Source organism: Danaus plexippus, chromosome 25 (genome assembly GCF_018135715.1).
Source record: "Danaus plexippus chromosome 25, MEX_DaPlex, whole genome shotgun sequence".
NCBI lineage: Eukaryota > Metazoa > Arthropoda > Insecta > Lepidoptera > Nymphalidae > Danaus > Danaus plexippus.
Window position 1 is genome coordinate 1,681,962 of NC_083553.1, and position 21,934 is coordinate 1,703,895.

The 21,934-nt window shown below is 39.4% G+C and overlaps 1 protein-coding gene across 23 annotated transcripts in view; it reads right to left on the reverse strand.

Moving 5' to 3' along the window:
- Nucleotides 1-21,934, reverse strand: part of LOC116775425 (microtubule-actin cross-linking factor 1) — a 160,019-nt gene that overhangs the window by 9,605 nt on the left and 128,480 nt on the right. For 17 of the 23 annotated variants that reach the window (XM_061524495.1, XM_061524505.1, XM_061524493.1 and 14 more), the window contains 42 exons: nucleotides 21,795-21,929; nucleotides 21,139-21,378; nucleotides 20,552-20,722; nucleotides 20,144-20,338; nucleotides 19,730-19,861; nucleotides 19,274-19,407; nucleotides 18,938-19,130; nucleotides 18,574-18,800; nucleotides 18,204-18,348; nucleotides 17,804-17,923; nucleotides 17,087-17,284; nucleotides 16,668-16,831; nucleotides 16,294-16,579; nucleotides 15,913-16,031; nucleotides 15,524-15,682; nucleotides 15,050-15,281; nucleotides 14,672-14,860; nucleotides 14,436-14,590; nucleotides 14,133-14,144; nucleotides 12,836-13,061; nucleotides 12,519-12,651; nucleotides 12,199-12,322; nucleotides 11,694-11,814; nucleotides 11,166-11,323; nucleotides 10,795-10,946; nucleotides 10,059-10,299; nucleotides 9,575-9,670; nucleotides 9,216-9,398; nucleotides 8,867-9,026; nucleotides 8,709-8,786; nucleotides 8,253-8,372; nucleotides 7,793-8,065; nucleotides 6,823-6,946; nucleotides 6,463-6,590; nucleotides 6,273-6,349; nucleotides 5,933-6,004; nucleotides 4,336-4,407; nucleotides 2,377-2,548; nucleotides 2,015-2,132; nucleotides 1,442-1,551; nucleotides 1,196-1,318; nucleotides 732-849 (listed from right to left, as the gene is read on the reverse strand). In XM_061524495.1, the coding sequence (XP_061380479.1) occupies nucleotides 732-849; nucleotides 1,196-1,318; nucleotides 1,442-1,551; nucleotides 2,015-2,132; nucleotides 2,377-2,548; nucleotides 4,336-4,407; nucleotides 5,933-6,004; nucleotides 6,273-6,349; nucleotides 6,463-6,590; nucleotides 6,823-6,946; nucleotides 7,793-8,065; nucleotides 8,253-8,372; nucleotides 8,709-8,786; nucleotides 8,867-9,026; nucleotides 9,216-9,398; nucleotides 9,575-9,670; nucleotides 10,059-10,299; nucleotides 10,795-10,946; nucleotides 11,166-11,323; nucleotides 11,694-11,814; nucleotides 12,199-12,322; nucleotides 12,519-12,651; nucleotides 12,836-13,061; nucleotides 14,133-14,144; nucleotides 14,436-14,590; nucleotides 14,672-14,860; nucleotides 15,050-15,281; nucleotides 15,524-15,682; nucleotides 15,913-16,031; nucleotides 16,294-16,579; nucleotides 16,668-16,831; nucleotides 17,087-17,284; nucleotides 17,804-17,923; nucleotides 18,204-18,348; nucleotides 18,574-18,800; nucleotides 18,938-19,130; nucleotides 19,274-19,407; nucleotides 19,730-19,861; nucleotides 20,144-20,338; nucleotides 20,552-20,722; nucleotides 21,139-21,378; nucleotides 21,795-21,929 (6,385 nt within the window). The remainder of the gene's footprint in view (nucleotides 1-731; nucleotides 850-1,195; nucleotides 1,319-1,441; nucleotides 1,552-2,014; nucleotides 2,133-2,376; nucleotides 2,549-4,335; nucleotides 4,408-5,932; nucleotides 6,005-6,272; nucleotides 6,350-6,462; nucleotides 6,591-6,822; nucleotides 6,947-7,792; nucleotides 8,066-8,252; nucleotides 8,373-8,708; nucleotides 8,787-8,866; nucleotides 9,027-9,215; nucleotides 9,399-9,574; nucleotides 9,671-10,058; nucleotides 10,300-10,794; nucleotides 10,947-11,165; nucleotides 11,324-11,693; nucleotides 11,815-12,198; nucleotides 12,323-12,518; nucleotides 12,652-12,835; nucleotides 13,062-14,132; nucleotides 14,145-14,435; nucleotides 14,591-14,671; nucleotides 14,861-15,049; nucleotides 15,282-15,523; nucleotides 15,683-15,912; nucleotides 16,032-16,293; nucleotides 16,580-16,667; nucleotides 16,832-17,086; nucleotides 17,285-17,803; nucleotides 17,924-18,203; nucleotides 18,349-18,573; nucleotides 18,801-18,937; nucleotides 19,131-19,273; nucleotides 19,408-19,729; nucleotides 19,862-20,143; nucleotides 20,339-20,551; nucleotides 20,723-21,138; nucleotides 21,379-21,794; nucleotides 21,930-21,934) is intronic. The other 6 variants (XM_061524508.1, XM_061524507.1, XM_061524506.1 and 3 more) reach the window with 3 other exon arrangements.

The following is a 21,934-nucleotide window of genomic DNA, read 5'->3' on the forward strand; positions in this document are numbered from 1 at the left end:
GTGATATCATCTTTCATTCATCAGTCAGTTTGAGTGGATTGTGTAAATCAAATGTGAAGTGTTATTGCAGCAGCTGTGTATATCTTTATTTTTTCTTCCAAACAAATACTCTTACTACAAGTGTGCAACATCAAAATCGACCACAAATTTTCCAGGTCCAATTATACATTCACAAAACTTCCAACATGAATTCTACACTGTAAACTTTCTGTTCGATGATGCAGACTCGTATTAAGGTAAAGACAACCATGTTTTTCGTGTGGACTGTGGAACAAGTATCGATTGAAGTAAGTACGTAAAACTATAGTACAGACAAACTGGATTCGGTCAGTGAAGTATTTTTGTGACACTTACATATTAAGCTGTCTGTGACATTGTGAAGTAATTCACAAACATTAAACATTTTTTTTTCACTACAAACACGGTGACCACATATATTATCTGTGTATTGTGTGTTGCCAATAAATAAAAAATCTTTGTGTATTTACTACATACTAATTTATACATTACATATATAAAAATATCTACATACCTTTGTGTATATTACATATTATGAATAGAAGTAAAAATTATTAATAATACATAATAATTTATTTTTTAAGTAATAATAAATATATATACATAATAGATAAATATGGGATTGTGTGTAACTTGTGTCTGCCTGGGTATTTGTGTCTCTGGTGTGTATGTGTGTGTGTACATGTGTTTGTATGTATCTGTATGTAACGTACCTCTGCATGGGTCGTTCTTAACGAGGAACTCGTCCAGCGCAACCCACCCACCTCCCACTCGCACCATCACGGTGGAGCGGAGGATACGAACAAGACGGAGCTTCTGGGAGTCGCCGAACTGTTTGGACACATTTTAAACTGATTCATTATACAATATTAATTTTGGAGCGCATAACTTTTTTAAAACGTCTCATCACTGAGTCGCTAGAACATACAGATTTTAATTGGTTCGTCACAATATTGCAAAAGCCTATTTTTATGCATTTTTAACACCAAAAACCTAGTAAATAATTCATTTTTAGTGTACTAAACTTGATTGAAAATATTATTATAAGTTGCGACAATCACACATTGGTGCTACAGACTAATCCTTTTCAAGAACCCTAAACAGCTTGGTCATATTGCGGATAGCACAGATTAATTCGAAATTTAATAAGGCCAACAAAAATATGAAATCTACTCACCCTGTACTTGCCCTCTCCAACCTGGAACACCCTGAACTTCTGCCTGCAGGTACAGAGCATCACCAGACGCTTCACTTCATCGTGGATCTTATCGGCATCAGTTGGTGGACCGCGTCTTTCAACCTGTGCCAGATATCTCATTAGACTGTGACAAAACGTCTTTGTTTTAAACTGATTTAAAAAAAGACATGTAAGTTCGTTTCTCTACATAGACTAAGTTTAATCTATAGGATACTATGCACTTACCCAGTCGGGTCTCAGAGCTGCTATGAACTCCTCCCAGTCGATAAGGCCGCTGCCGTTCCTGTCAAACAAATCAGCCACCGCGCCCATCTCCAGGCGGGATGTGTCGAACTCTGATGAGGAGATTGACTCGTATTAATGTAACATAAAGCTAAATGTGAATGTTAAAGGCTATCCGGACGTGTGGATGATTTGATATATGTTGGTGTTTCACTCCCAAACCGCTGAATGTATTTTAAATAGACCTCTTTCGGATTCACTTGCGATCGTATTGTTTAAAAATTTACAGTAACAGTGATCACGGTCCATGGAGGTTACATGAACACGTCTTTTTCGTGAAAGTCTTAGATAGCATTATGAGAACGAATTTTGGTTAAATTTTTAGTAACGCAGTTTACACAACAGTAAAAAAATTGTACATAATTCCTCTCTGAACCCATTTCGACGTCCAAACGAACGAAATCGTGGCCCTAAACTTGTATCATGTGTTTCTAATTCATTTGATCGTTAGTCCTCCCAGCAGTGTTCCATATGGTCAGTATCACGGGCTACAAGAAGCTGTGAACTCCAACTTACTGGTGTTAAGTATTCCGTCAATAAACTCGTTCCTCGGTATGAGTCCGTTGTTGTCCTTGTCCATCTTACGGAACAGGTCCGTCAGACGGGACTTCTTGTGGTTCATGAATTTCAGGAACTGGGGAAGAACACATAAATTAATACCAAACATAACAGAAAATTAAGACAACGGAAGATATTCGGCGTCTTTCTAAATATTCTATAGATATCCTTAACACTGAGTTACAGTCATGATTAATTTTTAATCACTCTAAGTAAGTTCTTTGAACATTAATTTCTACACTTCCTTAGTAACATCATTCGTTAATAGCAGTTTCTCTAGTCCCAAACAGAAAGAATTCTCGTTAGAAAATATAAGTCACCTGTTTCCTCCACTCGTCCCAGCTGAAGTTGGACACTCTCTGTAGTTCTCTGAGATGAGCGAGTCGTTCGTGCAGTCTCCTCTGCCTCTCCCAGGCCATCAGCCAAACGTTACGCCAGCGGTCCCAGAGCTGCTTAACGCGAGGCGATCGGAACTCGGGCTCGGATCCTTTGCTAGATTGAGGAGTTAAGGACTTAGTACAGCCCCCATGATATATAGCACAGTAGAAAGACATGTCAGTTATACGAGGGGTGATCAATAAGTAATGATAATCGAGTATTTCTAGAACGCACAAAACCCCAAATTATTTTTTTTCTGCTTGCTTATTTATCCACTAGTTCAGTTTCAAAAAATTGTATAAATAGGACACCATTACCGGAAGATACATTCATTTGAATACGAACTGTCGAAGAGAAAACATCAAAATGGAGAAAAATGAAATAAGAGCTGTCATCAAGTACCTCTGCCTGAAAAAAATGTCTACCAAAGACATACACAGCGACTTAGAGGAAACATTGGGGGAGTCTGCTCCTCCATATTCCACAGTCGCACGCTGGGCAAAGGAATTTAAGCTGGGCAGAACCTCCACTGAAGATGAACATCGCGAAGGACGCCCTTCCACGTCCCTTACTGGAGAAAACGTAAAAAAAGTGGAAGATATCGTGTTGGCCGATCGAAGGGTGACCGTAAGGCATGTAGCTGAGGTCACAGGGATCTCCTATGGCAGCGTTCAAAAAATCATTGTCAACGAAATGCATATGAAAAAGGTCTCTGCGCGTTGGGTGCCGAGAATGTTAACCGACGAGCAAAAAAAGAAACGAGTCGACATTTCGAGGGTGAATCTTCAAAAGTTCCAGGCCGATAAGGAAAATTTTTTGTCGCGTTTTGTGACCATGGATGAGACCTGGATCCACCACTTTGATCCCGAAACCAAACAACAATCAATGACTTGGAAACGAGCTTCCTCACCAACGCCGAAGAAATTCAAAGTGTCAAGTTCAGCGGGAAAGGTTATGGCGTCTGTTTTCTGGGATGCAGAAGGAATTATTATGGTGGAATATTTGGAAAAGGGGGCCACTATAACAGGCTCTTACTACGCAGACCAAATAAGAAGATTGCGAGAGGCTATTAAGTCAAAAAGACGCGGTAAACTGCGCGCTAAAGTGCTGTTTCACCAAGACAACGCCCCGGCTCACAAAGCCGCAGTTGCGATGGCTGCCATTGAAGAAATGGGGTTCGAACTGCTCGAACACCCTCCCTATTCGCCAGATCTAGCTCCCAGTGACTTCTACCTCTTTCCTCGGCTCAAAGAACATCTCCGGGGCAACAAATTTGAGGACAATAGTGAAGTGATGGCCGCAGTAGAGGCATTTTTGGAGGGTCAAGACAAAGAATTTTTTTCTAAGGGAATCATGGGTTTAGAAAAAAGATACACTAAATGTATTAACTTGTTAGGAGACTATGTTGAAAAATAAAATAGTTTTTTTTATCTAATAGTTCTGTTTCATATTGATTATCATTACTTATTGATCACCCCTCGTAGAACTTTGCTCCAATTCTCTCTTGAAATCTTGTATGGATGTTAATTAAATTAATAGAAATTAAGTTCAGGGATTTGAACATTCATTTATAACTGATTGAGATTTTTGTTTAAGTGAGATGTTTTAAATAATATCGGATCTTAGATGTAACGAGATGGAAGATCACGAAAATGTGTTCATGTAGAATGTACTAATGATTTACACTGCCGGGTATATGATATATTATGGCAAGATAAATGGCATGTATAAACATTAAAGCAAAAAAATGGAAAAACAGCAAAAAAAAAAATGCCCTCTAAATACCAAAAGCGTATCAAATAACACATTACATTATATTCATTTTTTATTTACGGAAATCAATGTCATTCGAAATTAAAAAAAAATGTTTTATCTTTTTTTTATGTTATCTTTATCTTTACCTTCCTTTTGGTGGGAATCTCGGTCCATAGTGCGGCAGGCGTTCTGGCGACTCCCGTCCTGGACTCGCGCGACTGTAGTACACACGGATATCAACACACACACACAAACGACTTACCTCAACCTCACGTGTTAGCTGGGTTAGTGCTGGGTTGGAATTTGACTAGTTTTAATTGCACATGTTTAGACCTTGACCTTAATGTGAGCTTCGGCTACTTTTAATTACCGTAACATATATTTTTTCTTGATGACTTTTTCAAATTTTACATTTTTTAATACAGAATCCTTAAGTAAAAGTCTACGAAGCTCACAGATGATAAATAGTACCAACCTTGGTTTAGTAGTAAGTTGCTGGTGCGGATGAAGATGTGATATGTTAATAATTTTTAGTGCGATACCTTACCCTTAGATATTTGAAGTATTGAGGTTAATAATAGTCTCAGTAAACTAAACTATATATAAAAATAGACATGCACAGACCGGATATCCACAATTCCTACCATACTACCAACATACAAATATTACATATTACGTATTTTCTATGGTTCCTAAAGTGGAGAGATTTTTTAATTTGACAATGACAACGTTGATCTACATTTATCTACATTTAGGTACTAAATACTGTATAAGCTTAAGTGCATTAAAACTAGGATCACAATCACGCAAAATTGCTACACTCTGTGGAAAATATATTTCGGTATAGTAACGAATGTTATCACTTATTTGAGAAAAATGTAGAATTGATCGAGGAGAGTATTCGTTCAGTTTTTAATATCAAATTAAGAATTTAATACAAAATTAATTAATAATCAATCGAACAAGAAAGCTGAGGTTTGTATTAACGCCGATAGATAGTATTTTTTTCGTTAAGAGATGCATGTATGTGTAGCACGTACAGAATAACAAAAAAATAATATATTTTCCACACTAAGCTAAAATCAACAAACACTATAGTTTTAACTCCAAACCTTCCTCTCCTACTTCGACTGTGTATCCTCGACCTGGACCGACGCCACATACGACACAGAAAGCCGACATTTACATGTGTTAGAGCGAGATGGACATATAAGTAACGGGCATGACGTCTTACATGAGTTAGAGCGAGATAGATATATAGAGTGGTAGACAATTAAATGCGAGCTCTACACCACGCAAGTAAAGTTTGATTCAGGATGGCGGTTACGCCATACCCGTTACAAGACATTAAAAGCATCTGACGTGAGTTAAAAATTTATATTAATGGAAACAACGAAGCCGTTGAATGTAAATTAATATTTAAAAAAAGATTTATTGTAGGGTGTATTAGTCATAATAAGTAAATATAATTCAGTTTGAGGAATTATAATAGTGACGAGCTCATCCTTAACAAAGTTTAAAATTAACATCGGCCGGTGATTTAGTCTCTTTAAAAATTAAAGATCCTTAAGACAGTAAGTACATCTTATTGTTAGAAACTCGTGATATTTATGTCGAGCAATAAAAAGACTTAACTCTCGTCCGATGAAAAAAATATGTTTAAATGAGCTCAAAAAGAGGTATGATTAAAATTGAATATAATTAAAAATAACTTAAAGGTAAACTCGATACAATGAAACACACCTGTACCGCCTGGTTCCGTAGTAGTCTGGCGAGGCGGACCGGTCGCGGTGCAGGTCGTGCTGGGAGCCGCGGCTGTGACGTCACAACATGGCGGTCAAGCGAGCGTGACACGGGGAGGGGGAGCGGGTGGGGGGAGGCATTACGTGACATGACATGGTTTATGATCACACACAAAAAAAAAGTGGATGAAATATATGTATATGTAAGTGTCTACGAATTATGTTGAAAAATATAGGTGAAGTACAAAAATAAGGTGTCACGGTGACATTTGCGATCCCAATGTTGGCATTCCAATATTGGTTTGGTAAATGTCACGTGACTATCGACACATGTTTTGTACCTTGGCGTTCCTCTAATGGCGGTCTTCGCTGATATCTTCCGCGGAGTAGTCTCGCGACCCTGGCTTTGGCTCTTCACCTGATATAAAGTTATCATTCAAATATTAACAACATTCATGCTATAATCATATGATATAATTAGTATGTACAATATCATATTGGGATTAATATAGAATTATACATATATCTCACCTGGTACGCCTTGCATACTCTATCCACCTCCTGCTGCCTCTTCTGCGTGTGTTCCATGAGGTCCTTGTGGTCGTCTATCAGACCCTCGAGCAGTTCTATGGACTCGGGCAGAGGTTCCGTCTCCAGAGCTGAATTTTAATACATCATTAATAATGTTTTGAAAACTTTTTTTATAAGTTATCTGTGTACATAATTTTCTTATAAATTTTCACGAGGTATCAGTCGATCCAAAACCAGTGTACGCATAAACTTGTATGTGTAAATTTTATTACCATGGACAATACTCACTTCATAATCATATTTTCAAAGCGTGTATGTCTGCCTATTATGTTGAGCATATAGTATATGTATGTATGTTACCTCTGAGCGTGCCCTCCAGACCCGCCAGCCACTGTAGCAGCTCGTCGAGGACGAGGTCCAGGTCCCGCAGCGAGCGAGCGTGAGCCGCCAGCTTGTTGCCGCGCTGGATCGACCACTGCCACACCTGGGACACACAGACATACTTACAACATGATGAGCTGGTCGGATATCGATTTTGTATTGAAGAAAATTTTTAATAGAAAATTGTAATACATTAGTCCTCAAGAAACACACTTGGCTAGTGAAAAATATATGTACATTCATTAGGACATAAATTGTGGTTTTTTAGATTTAAATTAATTAATTTCCAACAGAGGAATCTTTAATTTCAATAAGTAACGCTTACATTTCCATGCAAATAAATGCTAATCTATTTTTATATAAATAAATATCTAATTGTTTCATTATCGGATGTTCAGAGCATCACCTGACCGGCCGACACTTTTCTAAATATCCGTATGACTGGCAACACTGTAACCATCACCTTACGTTGCATGTTTTGATTTGAACTCATTTTAATTAAAAAATAATATTTGTTTAATTACGTAACACAACACAATCTCAACACTTTCCCCGTTTAATGCGCTATCTGTGATCGATCGTTGAATACATATTATCTTTGCATATATTTTATCTTATTATGATAATTGTGAAGGCTAACGAGTCCCAGACCTAATCCGTAAAATTATATTTGTAATTTTAAAATGCTCTGAATAATTAAATATTATTAAAGCAATGTAAATTTAAAAGTGCTAGTCTGGTGTCTACTATCGGGGATTTCAATATATTGACAGCTCTACTGCCATAGCACAGAAAGTAGCGTAAGAAGTGGGGATATAGCTCAAAAGCTTATTACTTTGTATTAAAATATCAAAATTAGCGCCATATTTAGTATGGTAGTTCAGAAATTTAAAAAAAAACAATTTTAGTGACTCTGTCGATTATAGTTAATAAAAGTGGTAACCCTGACCTCGTCCCAGCGGCTCTGTATGATGGTGATCCAGTGCTTGATGACGCTGACCGCGTCCGGGTGGGCCTTCGCGAGGATGGAGTGAGCGAGGGCGATGGTGTCGTCCTTGTCTCTCTGCTTGTCTTTCAGCTCGGCGCTGAACCGCTCGTGGTCGGCCAGCTGCTGCTGCGCATCGTGCTCCGCCTCCGACAGCTGGCCCGAGAACCGCAGCCGGCTCTCCGCGTCCGACAACCACTCCAGCAACAGGTTCACCGACTTGTGGAGACGCTCCGCCTGCAACGAGACGGCATCAGAACGTCTTATAGTGTCCCAAACAAAAAGATTGTCTACCAATTATAGTCAATGACTTAAATATCTTGAAATTGTAAATAAGATATGGAAGTCTTATAGTGAGTATGTATTACCAAATTGCAGTATCAGCTGATTAGTAAACCCGTTTATATAGATAGTGTTTACAAACCTCTTTCAGCGCCGCCTCCAGTCTACTGGCTTTCTTCTCCGCAAGAGAAACGACGCTGTCCCAAGCCGAGGTCAGTTCGCTGCACTGCAGCTTGATATTCTGAGCGTCTTCTGGCGGGACCTGGATACATTCAAATGTTACTCAAAACGTTTGTATCAGCTTTATAGAACAACGCTTGAAAGTGTAGATTTGTATCGTATGACATTATTGACCTTGAAACACACACATACATACACACACACACACACACAGTTTAAATTTTTATTAATATAAAATGTTTCGTAACGTAAATACTGCATATATATACTAATCTTTACAATTTTTTCTGTATATGTATATATAAGCATCAAAATGAGCTACTGATATTTTAAAACAGATTTGTCAATTAATTGCCACCACATCTATTTCTTTATGTGGTCTGTTATCGTGGTGGGGTGATTTTGTTTAATTTCCTACCGTAGCTTCAAGATCTCTTCCTGTTTTGAGAACCGACTGCATCTGTTGTTCCCGCGAGTGCAGGTCCTCTTCGAATTGCTGTTGAAATTGGTTAAATTTAATAAAATTTTTATTGGCGTATTACAAATTATGTATGAGCTGTGTGAACCGGTATCCACCTTATGCTGTTCTATGAGGGCCATGACGGTGTCCAGGTCTCCGTGTAGTGGTTGATCCGCGGAGAGCGTCGCTTGCCTCTTCTTCAGCCAGTCGAGGAGTGCTGACATCGCGTCCTTGAACTGACCCGAGTACAGCAGGGCTTCTTCGAGACGACGTTGTCTGCACAATGAGAGGTACGATTAGTAAAAATTAATAGCTATAGATAATTCTTTTTGGTTCGCCTTGGAATAAAGGGAATTAGAATAATACCTACTATAGAAAGTCTAAAATTAATATTCCCCTCCACAATGTCACACTATGTAATATAATACATGCATATAAACGTATTATGAGGACAATGTATCGTACCTGTCAACAGCCTTCGAGCACACAGTGGTCCATTTAGTCTTGAGCTCCGTCAACATATTCTTGAGTACTGGCTCGTCGGTCTTGGGAGCTTTGTCCTTCAGTTGCTTGCCGACTTTAGTTGTTTGGTCGTACACTGGTTGTTTGGCCGCCAGGGCTTTCTGGAATTCCCTGTGCTTGTTCAATCTGGAAACAATTCAATTAAATTTATAAAGACATTTCAATATTTGAAATCCGTATGCTTTTTTAATAATTGTTCCTTCTTTAAGAAACCTGTTTGCAAATAAAATTAATATAAACAGATTTAGCAGATTAAGTTTCCATATCGTTGTATTTATCCCGTGCCATGTCTATATAATCACCTGAGTTTGATCTTCTCTGGATCATTGACGGCGGTCTCCGAGTTCAATTGGTCCAGTTGTTTGTCCGTCTCCTCCAGCCACGACATCATATTGTTCCTGCACAGAGGGACGCTCGAAATTAACACCGCACATTATTTCTATAGCAATATTTATCACACATATTTAATGTATGCTAAGGATGGGGTCGCATAGATTTGATAACATTGGAGCTTAGTACTGAGAGATATTTGAAAATTATAAACAAAAGTCTGTAGGTTTCGATTCAATTCAATTGCTATTGTATCAGGTTTATCTCGTGTATAAGAGTCCGCCTCTTTTCCTCATTTCTACAGCAAATGTCAAAGGAATTACTTCATAAAATATAGAAGGGACAATCGTAACATTCTCTGATCCTATTAGTCTAGCTGAAGTCGGCTGTAAAACCTTTGCTATTAATAATATATGAAATAATGCCACCTATGTACATATTCTTATAGTTACTAACCAGAGGTCGTTGAACTCCCGGGCCTCTTTGAGTCCGTGGTCCAAAGCGCGGGTCCTCTCGGCGGCGCGGGCTACGACTCTCTCCCAGCGGTGCTGGACGGATACCAGCAGGTTCTTGATGAGGATGACGTCCTGCTTTTGGCTGAAGTACTTCAGGTGAGTTCCCTTCTTGTCCAGCTGAAGCATAGTCTCGCGGTGCGTGGACACCTCCTTCTGGAACAGCTTGTGCTCCTCCACTTGACCTGGAAATTCAAAAGTTCACATACACAAAGATGTATCAATAGATATAATGACTGGTACTTGAGTTATACTAGTCACTTGAGTTATACTTGCTCGGTATTGTTCAATAGTAATGTGATGTCAAGTGTAATGTAGGTAGATCATTTTATTATATAAGCTCTGTCATTCAGTGTTGCTAGTTAGTACAAACATACATGACGAATTTAATATAATTTTAGTGAATACTACAGGCATAAAGGAATTATATCACATGGCCAGGAAATTTAAGACATAATAATTAATAATTACACCAAAAGTCGACTTAATTAAAAATATATAACGACGAAAAACAGCTGATAGTCGCTCTAACTCAATTTAGTGACCAACTTATGCAGATACTTGAAGACGAGAAGTGTGTTCAGAAAATAAAGATATTTTTTAAATCTCGTGTCTGTATTTTTTTTATATATAAAAGTTATTGTATATATGCCAATATAGAAAAAACCTGTTGTACTAACCGAGTAATGTCTCCATAACTCTGGACACAGGCTTGGCGGAGGTGAGAGTCTTCTCAGCGCTGGTCAGCCAGTCTACGAAGGCCTGTAGCGCCTCGTGGAACTCCGTCGCCTCTTTAAGAGCTATCTCCAACTTGATCTTCTTGTCTGACGCCCTGGTGGTACGTTTGTTAGTAATAATGTGAATACGTGCTTGAGTTACCATTAAGATAACTATTTGTTGAATATATTTCTTGGATAAAAATCTCAACTATTTGAAAGGGAGGGTTATTGAAATGGGTTACCAGACAGTGAATATTGCAAGTTTTTGGTAAAATTAAAGCAAGTAAGAGCAATAACGTTTACAGATAAGTTACAGTATAATAGTCAGTTACCTGGAGGTGACGTTGTCCCATCTCGTCTTAAGGTTCTTCAGACTGAGGTGTAGTTGTGAGGTGGGGTTCGGCTTGGCCTGTCTCTTGATGTACTCCTGACCCTGCTGCAGCACAGCTTCTACCTTGGGACGATTGGCTTCCACTTCGTTATATATTTCCTGTAATAAAACAAAAAAATATAATAATCACGACAATGTATTCTGAAATTGATATTAAATTAAATAGTCTGCGATAATTTTTTTTTTTATAATAATAATATAATATTGTCATATTGGTGGGAATTATGACGCCATTAAGACGCTTCCTGTTAATGTGTAACATATTTATAATAATTTCAAGATAAACCAATGAATACATCAATTTAAAAGATTCTTATACAGACTATTCATATATTGCACAGATAATATAAAGCAGTTATTTATTATTTACACCACAATCCAAGATAATAAAACGAACGAAATATAATTTGAACGAAAGCAAATTTAATATGAATGAGAGCTTTTAAATAGTATTAAATAATAAGGTCACCATGAATCTGTCCAGTTGTTCGGCGGCGGTCTCTGGCAGGCCTCCGACTGGTCGCGACGCGGCTATGGCGGCGTCCACCTCGACGGCCCAAGACAGCAGGTCGCCGATCTCCAGGTTGAAGCTGCCGGAGGAGATTAATAGAGTCATCAATACATATATATATGAAGCGAAAACTTTGAGAAGAATCCCATTTTTTCTTACTGTACATTAGGAAACATTGGATTAACTTAAATAATAACATAGGACTTTGAAACACATAATACATCGTGAACATTGTCTACTACGTTTATTGTTATATAATGATACTTCTATAGTCATTAAACTTGTTATCGATAAAATATTTTAGTGAAGCACCGTCTGTTTAACATCAAGTGTGTACAGGTCATTTGTGCTTCGACAACTTAATCAATGCTTGCTATAAATTGAGTTATTTAAGTATTGTTAAAGTTATTAAAGTCTTCCTGTTTGCTTGTAAGATTGTGTCTATGTTTCTATACAAGCGCACCTCTGTGCCTCTCGTAGCGCGTCTTCCAACTCCGCCTGTCTATCTCTGGCCTTCTGTTGTAGCTCGCGCCACTTCTTATTCAGCAGCGTCAACTTCTCCGCAGTTTCTCCGGCTTCATCTGAACCTGATGAAGAACATTTTCATATATTATTTGTATATTTATGCAACTTTGGTATATTTGAGTGTCTTACGTATTAAATACATATATGTAAATGTTGGTATGTTTTGAGTCTTATGTACATGTGAATCTGTAACCGCCATTTTGAAGTCGGAATAATAATATGGGTTGTGATAGTCTGTGAGTTGTGTTGGTGTCGTACCGTCAGCTTGGTGCATGAGGGTAGCTGCGGCCTCGTTCAGTGTGTCGACGCTAGCCTGGTGTGCTGCTATATCATTCACGAGGACCTTCAACTTAGCCAGCTCCACTTCCAGAGCCTGTGGATCGCCGGCCACCTGGAGAAGACATATTAATCAATATTTATTACATGTTAAGGCGAGCAAAATGTATTCGTTTTGATCCGATTTGAGTTTAGTGGATTTAAAACAAAGTATATTTATAATTAATTATAGGAAATGTTTCCTTTCACGATATTGTCGCGGCTGAAATGCTATGTCATAATATGGAAGGATCTCAGACCGGTGCGAGCGTGTCTAGCGTGTCGCTGGTGTGCTGTATCCACTGCAGCGTGTCCCTGAGCGCGTGCTGCAGCTGTCCCAGGCGGAGCAGCGCTCTCTCCAGCTGTTGGTGTCTCTCCACCATCCCTCTCAGCAGTGCCGCCCAGCGAGCGTTCACCGCGCTCAGCGGCTGGCGGATGGACGCCGCTTGTTCAGGAGACGTGCGCTCCGTCAACTCGCCCGCTTGTCTGAAGACGGATACGAATAGTAAGATATCTAACGGAATCGGATCATGCAGGAAACAATAATAATAAAGCCTTGTTCGTACTTACGATTAGGTTATTCTAACTATTGCATGCCGGTGACATGGTTCAAGTGAAACTAATATTTTTCGATTACTACGCCTATTTTATTATTTTAAAAACTACACACTCCCGACGTTTCGGCTACTTTGCAGCAACCGAGATAACGGGCAGACGAGATGTCATCTCGTAACCAATTATCCGGAGTATATTGTTTTAAAAATAATAAAATACGCGTATTAAACCGGAAAACATCAGTTTCATTTAAACGAATGCTCGCGAAAGTCATATATCTTATAATAATTTAAGTGGCACCAAACAAACCTACTCCTTTTGGTGCATATTTATTGTAATTTTGTAAGTCACTCTCATGACCTATATTTACATACGAAATAACAGAATTAATTTAAAAGTCTTCCGTGTAATGTATGAAGTAGCTTCCAGTACACCATGCTGATATCAAATAGCAATCAGTTTTTATCATTACCAAACACAACCACACATTAGTAGGACACACACGCAACAACTCGACTACACGGAACATACATGAAACAAAACGTTGAGGAGCTTCGCACACACTACTCTGTATCAGTACGCCTAGTCCAAGTTTTAATCGGCACACCAAATACAAAGCGTCTCACGTTTTTTCATTCAGTGATCTACGTTAATATTATAATGAACGAAAATTTTTGATTCAAAAACTGTTAACGCTCTGTTTGTAGTCTGACGGTGCGAACATGGAATAAGATACGGTACTCTGATTGAATGGGTGACTTAGGGTATTCATTTTAATTTGAGGATAGTTAAATGTGCGATTAAGTGTGTGTGTGAGTGTGTGTATGTTTGTGTGTATGTGTGAGAGAGAGAGAGAGAGTGAGCGTTTGAGTGTGTATGTGTGAGAGAGAGAGAGAGAGTGAGCGTTTGAGTTTGTATGTGTGTGCGTAGGCCCTCTACAATTAACATTCGCCGTTGTAAACAAAACAGAAGCGAAACACTCATAAATGTATTGGTTCTTGCCTCATCAAACTCCTGCGTCAGTCGACGGTAGCACGGGAAGTGAAACAAGTTATTAGTACACGATTAATATATAAAACTATTAATGGACGTGGATAAGATGTTAAAGATCTATAGACCAAGGGAAGTGCAAAGGAATTTATTCCGTGTCTAAAAAAATAGTGCCCAAGATATAAGAAATTATACGTAAATGTATTAAACCAGCACCAGAATTGAAATAGATCTGAGGATGTTTGTTATAGTTTATTGAAGGATTTTATTCAGTTTAAGACTCATCCCGCAACTATAAACGCACAGAGTACTGACCTGTTCAGAGCCTCAACCTTCACCATGTGCGGGTCGACCTCCTGCTTGAAGGCGGCCAGCTGCGCGATCTGTCTCTTGACCGCGTCTATGTCCGAGCCCAAGGGACCCATGCGGGAGAATTTATCCTCCGCAGTGTCCAGGAACGAGTTCAGGTTCTATATACATTATATTTATATTAGTTTCAGTGTGATGTTTAAGCTAGTTCACTGCATGATGATTGAATAGTGTGTATGTGCCTGTAGTGTGTCATGGAACTCCATGGCCTTTTCCATGGCGTCTATGAGGTTCTCCTCCCGGCGGGCGTAGAGCGCGGTGATGTTGTCCCAGGCGCTGTCGAGCTCCTCCATGTGTTTCTTGACCTCCGGCTTGTCAGGCTCGCCGCATATCGACATCAAGCTGGACCCGCTCTTACGGACTTTCTCTACCTGAACAAAATTAACATGTAAATGTCGACCGTATATTTGATAAATAAATAATTAAAAATGACTTTAAAATTTTGCTGTTAATTCAATTTGCTATTATGCATTATTTGAGCCATTTTTTTGCGACCCGTGCCGAGCTCTACTTCAGCTGTAAATTCACATTATTTTTTTTGGTATCATAACTTAACTTACCTCAGGCTTGGTGTGGTCTATCTCGTGCCTGATCTCCTGCAGCGCAACCTGCTGCGCCTGTATGTCCGCTGGTTGAGCTGCCGGCGGCGGTTGGGCTGCCAGCGAGTCAGCCAGGTCTGCCAGCGCTGACATCACAGTGTCCAGCTGCTGCCAGAACTTGCGGGCCATCTCCAAAGCGCTCTCGAGGGAGTGACCGCGCTCGGAGGACGATTTCTGAACCTCCGCCCATAATCTATGCGATAAAACTCATTTTGTTAGTAAATTTATACTTTTGTTTACCGTAAAGCGGAAGATTAACTTAAGCTGTGGGATAAGAACTCTACTCTGAAGTAAATAGTAGTAGTAACTATAAAATAAATACTATAGACAAGATTTGAAACCGCGACTCCCGCTATGATGTATTTCTTGATATTACTTAAATGTATAAAAATCATATTTCAATGATAGATAGTGTGGTTGGAGCCTAAATCTTACTTGTTAAGTTTGTCGAGTTTGGCTCGTATGTCCCTGACGGCGGGGTCGCTGTTGCTGGCCTTAGCCATGACGTCACTGGCGGCCCGGGTCACCGCTCGGTACGCCTCCTGCCGCTTGTCCAGATCCTCGATCAGAGCGTTGTTCTCATCCATTTGTTCACTGTGGGATTATCATTTACGTTGATATCACTGTCTTAATAAGAAAAGTTAAGTGTTCGTACTTATTGTTGAAGTTAGATTTCATTTTAAATTAGACTTTCAACAATAATAAACTCAAATAATAACAAAGTCAGTGAGAATATTGTAACTAATTACGTGTTCACAAGAGGTCACCACCTAGTGCTCAATACTGATCCGCGCAATAAACGTTGTAAGGTCTGCAATACTCACATTATCCTGTGAGGGTGAGCGGAAACGGGCTCGGCCGTCCTGAGTTGTTCCGCGGCCCCGGACAGAGCACGAACCATGCCTTCCAGTCTTTCCGCGAAAACAGCAGACTCCTGCAAAGCCTGGAAAAAATATATTGCTTAGTTGTAAAACCAAAGATAATATATGGAGGTGTCAGAAAAAGAAGCCACTGTGGACAGGTTACACGTTAAAATAAAGAAACATTTACTGATTCATTCTTTTGTTGAGCTCTGTTACACGAAGCACTTTTACTGAATATACTGATAATACAACCGTAAAAATGAGAAAATCAAAGACAATATTCTAGAAGCCTATTTGGAAGAGAAGTTTCAGGACCGACCTACTAAAATAATAAATATATACCTGTTCCAACTCCTGCTGCCTCTGTCTCAGCTCAGCTCGTATAGCGTTGTATCTGTCGCAGTCGTGTTCGACGGTGTCCTGTATCTTGGCGGCGTCTTCCTCTCCGCACAGCTTGGACAGAGCCTCGCCGGTCTTGATGAGCTTGTCCACTAGCGGCTTGTGTCCAGCTATAGACTGTTGCAGCATCTCGTTCTTGTCCTGCTGCTGCGCGATGTGGTCCGGCCGGAGAGCCGGAAGGGCCAGCGAGGACACCTGCTTCTCCATCTCATCCAGCCAGGCGGATAGTCTGTAATCATATTATTTTGTAGCGAAATTTTAAACATAATTATTAGGTACAAATAACTCTCTCAGCGCGTCGTGTTATGTCCCCATACCCGTTGTGTGTGTCCGCGAAGTGTTCGGCTAGCGGCAGGGCCTGCTCCAGGGCGGCGAGGCGGGCGGCGCTCAGGGCTGCCACCTCCTCCATCATCTCCTTCAGCTCGTCCGAACGCTCGCGGATGATGGCCGCCTCGTCTGACGATTGACACTCGCGCAACACCTGGGAAAATATAGGTTAAAGCACTAGCCAATAACAAAACGTAGAACGTAACTTCGTGTCTATTATTAGCGATTGACGAAGAAGTTGTTAATACTTATGCAAAATGATCAAACTGAATTATTACAGTTCCACATAAAAAAAATGTAAGAGTCATGAGGCGGAATTATTTATTTTTTATTATTAGGTGGAACTTTATGACCGTCTTTATTAGAAATGAGCAAACCACGTCACACCGGGATCATCATAAATGTGTACCTTCTTCGCCTGTCCCAGGAGGTCCCTGGCTCGTGCACGTTGAGCCGCCACATCATCAGACAGTGGTCGTTGTTGCGCCAGCTGAGCCCTGAGCGCTGCCGCGTCCCCGGCCGGGGGCTCCGCGGAACGCAACATGGAATCCGCTCCACGCAGCCATTCGATCACTTCCTCCATATCGCCCACAACCTCCAGGGAACGCTAAAGGGGGAGGTGGGGGGGGGGGTTATAAACATGCTTCGTTTTTGATAGCAGACAGAAATATTACTATAGACTATAGACATAACATGGACTAGTAGACTATAGATACAACAGCAACTTCAAATGCAGAGAGATATCCATGATGTTAACATAAATGAAATGTATATAGTGACTCCCTGTAACCGCATCTACAGCTACAAATTCTTCTATCATCAATGTATTCATACAAATTACAACTTCTATGCCGCACTCCTTTGGGAGTCATCACAAGTTTTTGAATATTGTAATCTTAATGTTACTCTGACGTATAAGTTGCATCAAAACTTGTTTAATGTATCTCACTTGGTAGACCAGCAAGCAAACATATGACCTTACATCCTCAAAAATTTTCCTATTCGAAATTGTCCTTCTATTTGTTATTTTTAAGAAACTTATATGATTATATTTTTCTATGTGTCTTTTTTTCTGATAGTCTTCGAAAAATAAGAATAATTCAATCTTCTCAAAAGTAAAGCATACCTTCTTGCTCAGGAGTAACCTCTCGGCCTTCCTTTGCACTTGTTCTGCTACAGCGTCAAACCTTCTGTTGTCACGAGTCACTACGCCTTCAACGTGTGCGGCGCCCTCTCCCGGGGAGATCTGATACAAGAACGAATTGTTTACATGTTATATTATTGTATTTATCGATTTTATATTGGATAAATTAAAATTTTAATTTATTTTAAGCTTGTGTTTCAGATGCCTGATTAGTTATATTTTTTTCTATAACATCTGTGTAAGCTGACCATCATTAATAGATGTTTTCTGACAAAAGTTATTAACAATGTCCATAGACTATAGCAAGCACTCATTATGAGACACACAGAGTTTGTTTGTCTCCACTATGGTAAAAATGTTAAGTAATATGTATGTAGCCGACCTGACACAACTGGGGTCCAACCAGGTTGATATTATCCAACAGCGGTCGGAACTCTTGCAGCTCAGCCTCGAGTCTCAGGATGTCTTCCTCTCGAGGGTCCACAGACTGGAGACAAGTCTCCGCGCTCGACAACCAATCGGATAACCTGAATAATAACAACGTAGATTAACACAGAGCCTCCAACGGTTAAGCAGACCACATTATAGATGCAGTTTAAGGTAAAATGTAATATCTACCATTGAATGAAACATTGCGAGATGACTTTATGCAGTAATTTGTAAGGTGCATTAAATCATACTTTATTTTAGGAATACTTGTGTTTCTTCTAAATCGACACACAACTTGTCTTACATGTCTATAATTTACTCACTTGTTATGACTATTGTATAGTTGCTGCACCAGAGGCAGTGTCTCGGAAGCTATCCTCAGCAGATCAGCTCCCTTGGAGGTGAGGTCGTTGTATCGTCTCTGCAGCGCGTCCAGCTTGTCCTTGAGCTGCAGGGCTTCGTCTCCCGAGATGTGTTTCATCAGCTCCAACCCTGACTCCACCGTACTGTCGACAGCCTCCTGCTTGGCTGCGATCTCTTCGGTTTTCTCCTATTAATATTATCAGAATTAATTGCTACGATCACTAGTCGTTACAAGAACTGTATTTTTAAGTTTTTGAAGGGATTTTTTTTTTTGAGCCGAAACTAAATTAACTCAGTTTTTAAAGCATTAAATATATATCTCACCGCCAGTTCATCCATCTGTCTGAGCAGTTCCTCCATGTGTACAGGCAGCAGTCTTCTCCTGGCCAGGAGTTGCTCCATGCCGTCCATCCACAACGACAGCTCCTGGTAGGTCAGCACAAGATGACGGAGACCTTTACGAGAACTGTCCAGCAACGAGCCTATGTTCAGGCTGTGGTCCACCAGCGCTTGGTAGCTAGTTACAAAGAATTGAATGAGAACAATGTAAATAAGCTTGCATCAAAAAACCGATATCAATATGAAGCCTTAGTTTAGTTTGTTTATTAATACAGGAAAAAACGCTAAAAAATATACGGATAGTAATATATATGTACTAACCGGTCGGTGGCTGCCTGGAGTCTGTCTGCGAGAGCGGCGGCCTCGTCATCTCCGACCAGGGATAGCAGCTGAGACGCCGTGTCCGTCAGCTGCGAGAACTGAGGACGGCGGGAGAGGATGTCCTCGTGGAGCACCTGCGGGTTACGGAAATTACACTTGTAATAATCATACGAATAAATAATTACGTGGACAAGCGATGTCGTCGATATAAAGTTCGAATAATTTTTTTTGTGAATATCAAAAATATAAACAGTTGTAGAATCCATGGTCGCAAATAACTTAGATTCTGGAGGATTTTATAACTTAAAAGAAATTAATATAATGTTTCGGCATATACTTTTGTGAAACAAATTCTGGTTGAAATAATTTTAACACACAAAATATTAATATGAGCAATAATATCAGTTACTCTTACAGTGGTACATTTTAATTTGGTATATTTAAACAAATGTATACCTTGTGCTCTCTTATTTTTTGTTGTATTTTCTCCTCGTCGGTGGGCACTAATTCTAGAGCCTTCACCTTCCTTTCAGTCGTGCCGAGCCACTCTAACAAGGGCTGTAGTTGCTCTTGGAATAATTTCGCCACCTATTAAAATGTGTTTTTAATATTAAAGTCACGTCATTAGCAATTTATTACGAAATAGTGTGAACTTCATTAACCAATAAAAAGTTCATTCAAAGTTGGTGAAAATATTATATAATATACGTTTCATATGTCCAGGTCATACTTAATAATAATTTAAATATATTTTCTTTAGTATTTATATGGTATAGTATAAAGGTTAGCTATAACCAAATACAATACAATTTGTTTAATAAAAAACTGTTGCATTTGTATCGGTAAGGAACATAGATGTATGTAAGTTACCTTCATAGCCTGTTCAAGGTCCAACATCCTCTGCTGCGCCCCCGTGGTGAGGTCATCGAACCTCTGCATCAGACCCTTGAGTTGTTTCTCTATGGCCTTCCTCTCCGCGGGGTCACAGCCAGCCGCCACCTCATTACCCATCGCGAACAGAGACGACATCGAGTTCTGACGGTCCATCAACATCTTCTTGAGGAACTGTTGGAAGATTAACTATTCATTATTTTGTTCTTGAGATTGTATAAACAGATAAAAAAATTTGACGGTAGATTGATTTTGTGGATGCGAAGAAATTAATATATAATGGTCAAGCTTAAATCCGAATAAACTAAATAGGTCTATCTCAACCATACATACATGTACACAAGATCATATAAATAATGGCATATAAATTGAAATTTAAAACTCTACCTTCTGTTCCTGAAGCTGAGCCTTAACGACCTTGTAGTCAGCGGAGGGTGACTTCTGATTGTTAACCATATCCTCTGTATCCGCCAGCCATTTCTCCAGACCAGCCAGAGCCTCCGCGAACTTGCCTGATTGAAGGAGACCAACATCCAGACGACGTTCTCTCTCGTTCATCTGGAATATAAGGTATTTAATTATCTCGCAAGTCATGTCAGATGATATATTTATAAGAACCTGGTATTTTATCCTGTTAAGTGTTTAAATTTATTTTTTTAAAAAGGTTACATAATTAACGATAAAGGTAGTTAGTAGCTCATACAACATTTACCTGATAGGTTTGGTCTAAGGCTCTAAGCTATCAAATACATACATAAAATTTCCGAAATTAAGACAGAAACAGTGAGCTGGAAATGACGTCATATAAAATAATTATATCCCATTGATACTTTAATCATAATATTGGTAACTAATTCATTAATCTTTAACTTTCCATTCATATCACGTGAAAGCGAATCATAATATTGGCATTAAAGGTCTCAAAATCCCAGTATCAATCTGTAATTGAGGACTCCTTAAATACATTTGCTCACCTTATCCTTCAAGGCGTTCCATTTGTCGTTCATCTTCTCCAGGTCTTTCTCCAGCTGTCCAGTGCTAGCTCCCTGTAGTGCGGACCTCACCAGCCCTTGGCCTATCCTGTTGCAGTGCGTCACGTTCAGACCCAGAGGTTCCAGCGTATGCTTCTTCAATTCCGCGAAATCTTTCTGTTGGGCCCTGATGTGTTCCACCTCCGATGACACAGGTTTTAGACTTCGCACTTGCTCCGTGGCCTGAGGATAAATAAAAAAAAAATTAAAGCATTACAGACGATAAAATGTATAACTAATAATATTTTCTTAACTTTTGATTGCTCCTTACAACTTATTAATCCCTGTTATATATAATAAATTAATAAAAATACTGTTTTTATTTAGTTCATAAAGAATACATTGTTTTTTCCTTCGGAGCAAAAACAAAACATTAAAAACTGCTCTTTGATTTTAAATGTTAGCAACGTTTTCTCTCCTCTTTCATCAAAAGTCCACCCAACCCGACTACCATATCTCCAACAGAGATAAGCTATGAAAGATCTATATGACTTTGGTTCGTTTTTACAGGCATTTACTAAAACAAACTTATTTTTTTAACAATGATTGTTTATATGAATATTTATAACTGTGTGAATACATCTTTTACACATGCATACCTCATCAACATCGTCCATGACCGAGTCGTAGGCTTTATAGAAAGCTTCCAGCTTGCTGAGAGTATCGTCCAGGTCCTGTTCCTTGGCGCGAGCACGTTCATCCAGCTTGGCGAGCTGTTTGCGGATACTTTCCACCTATG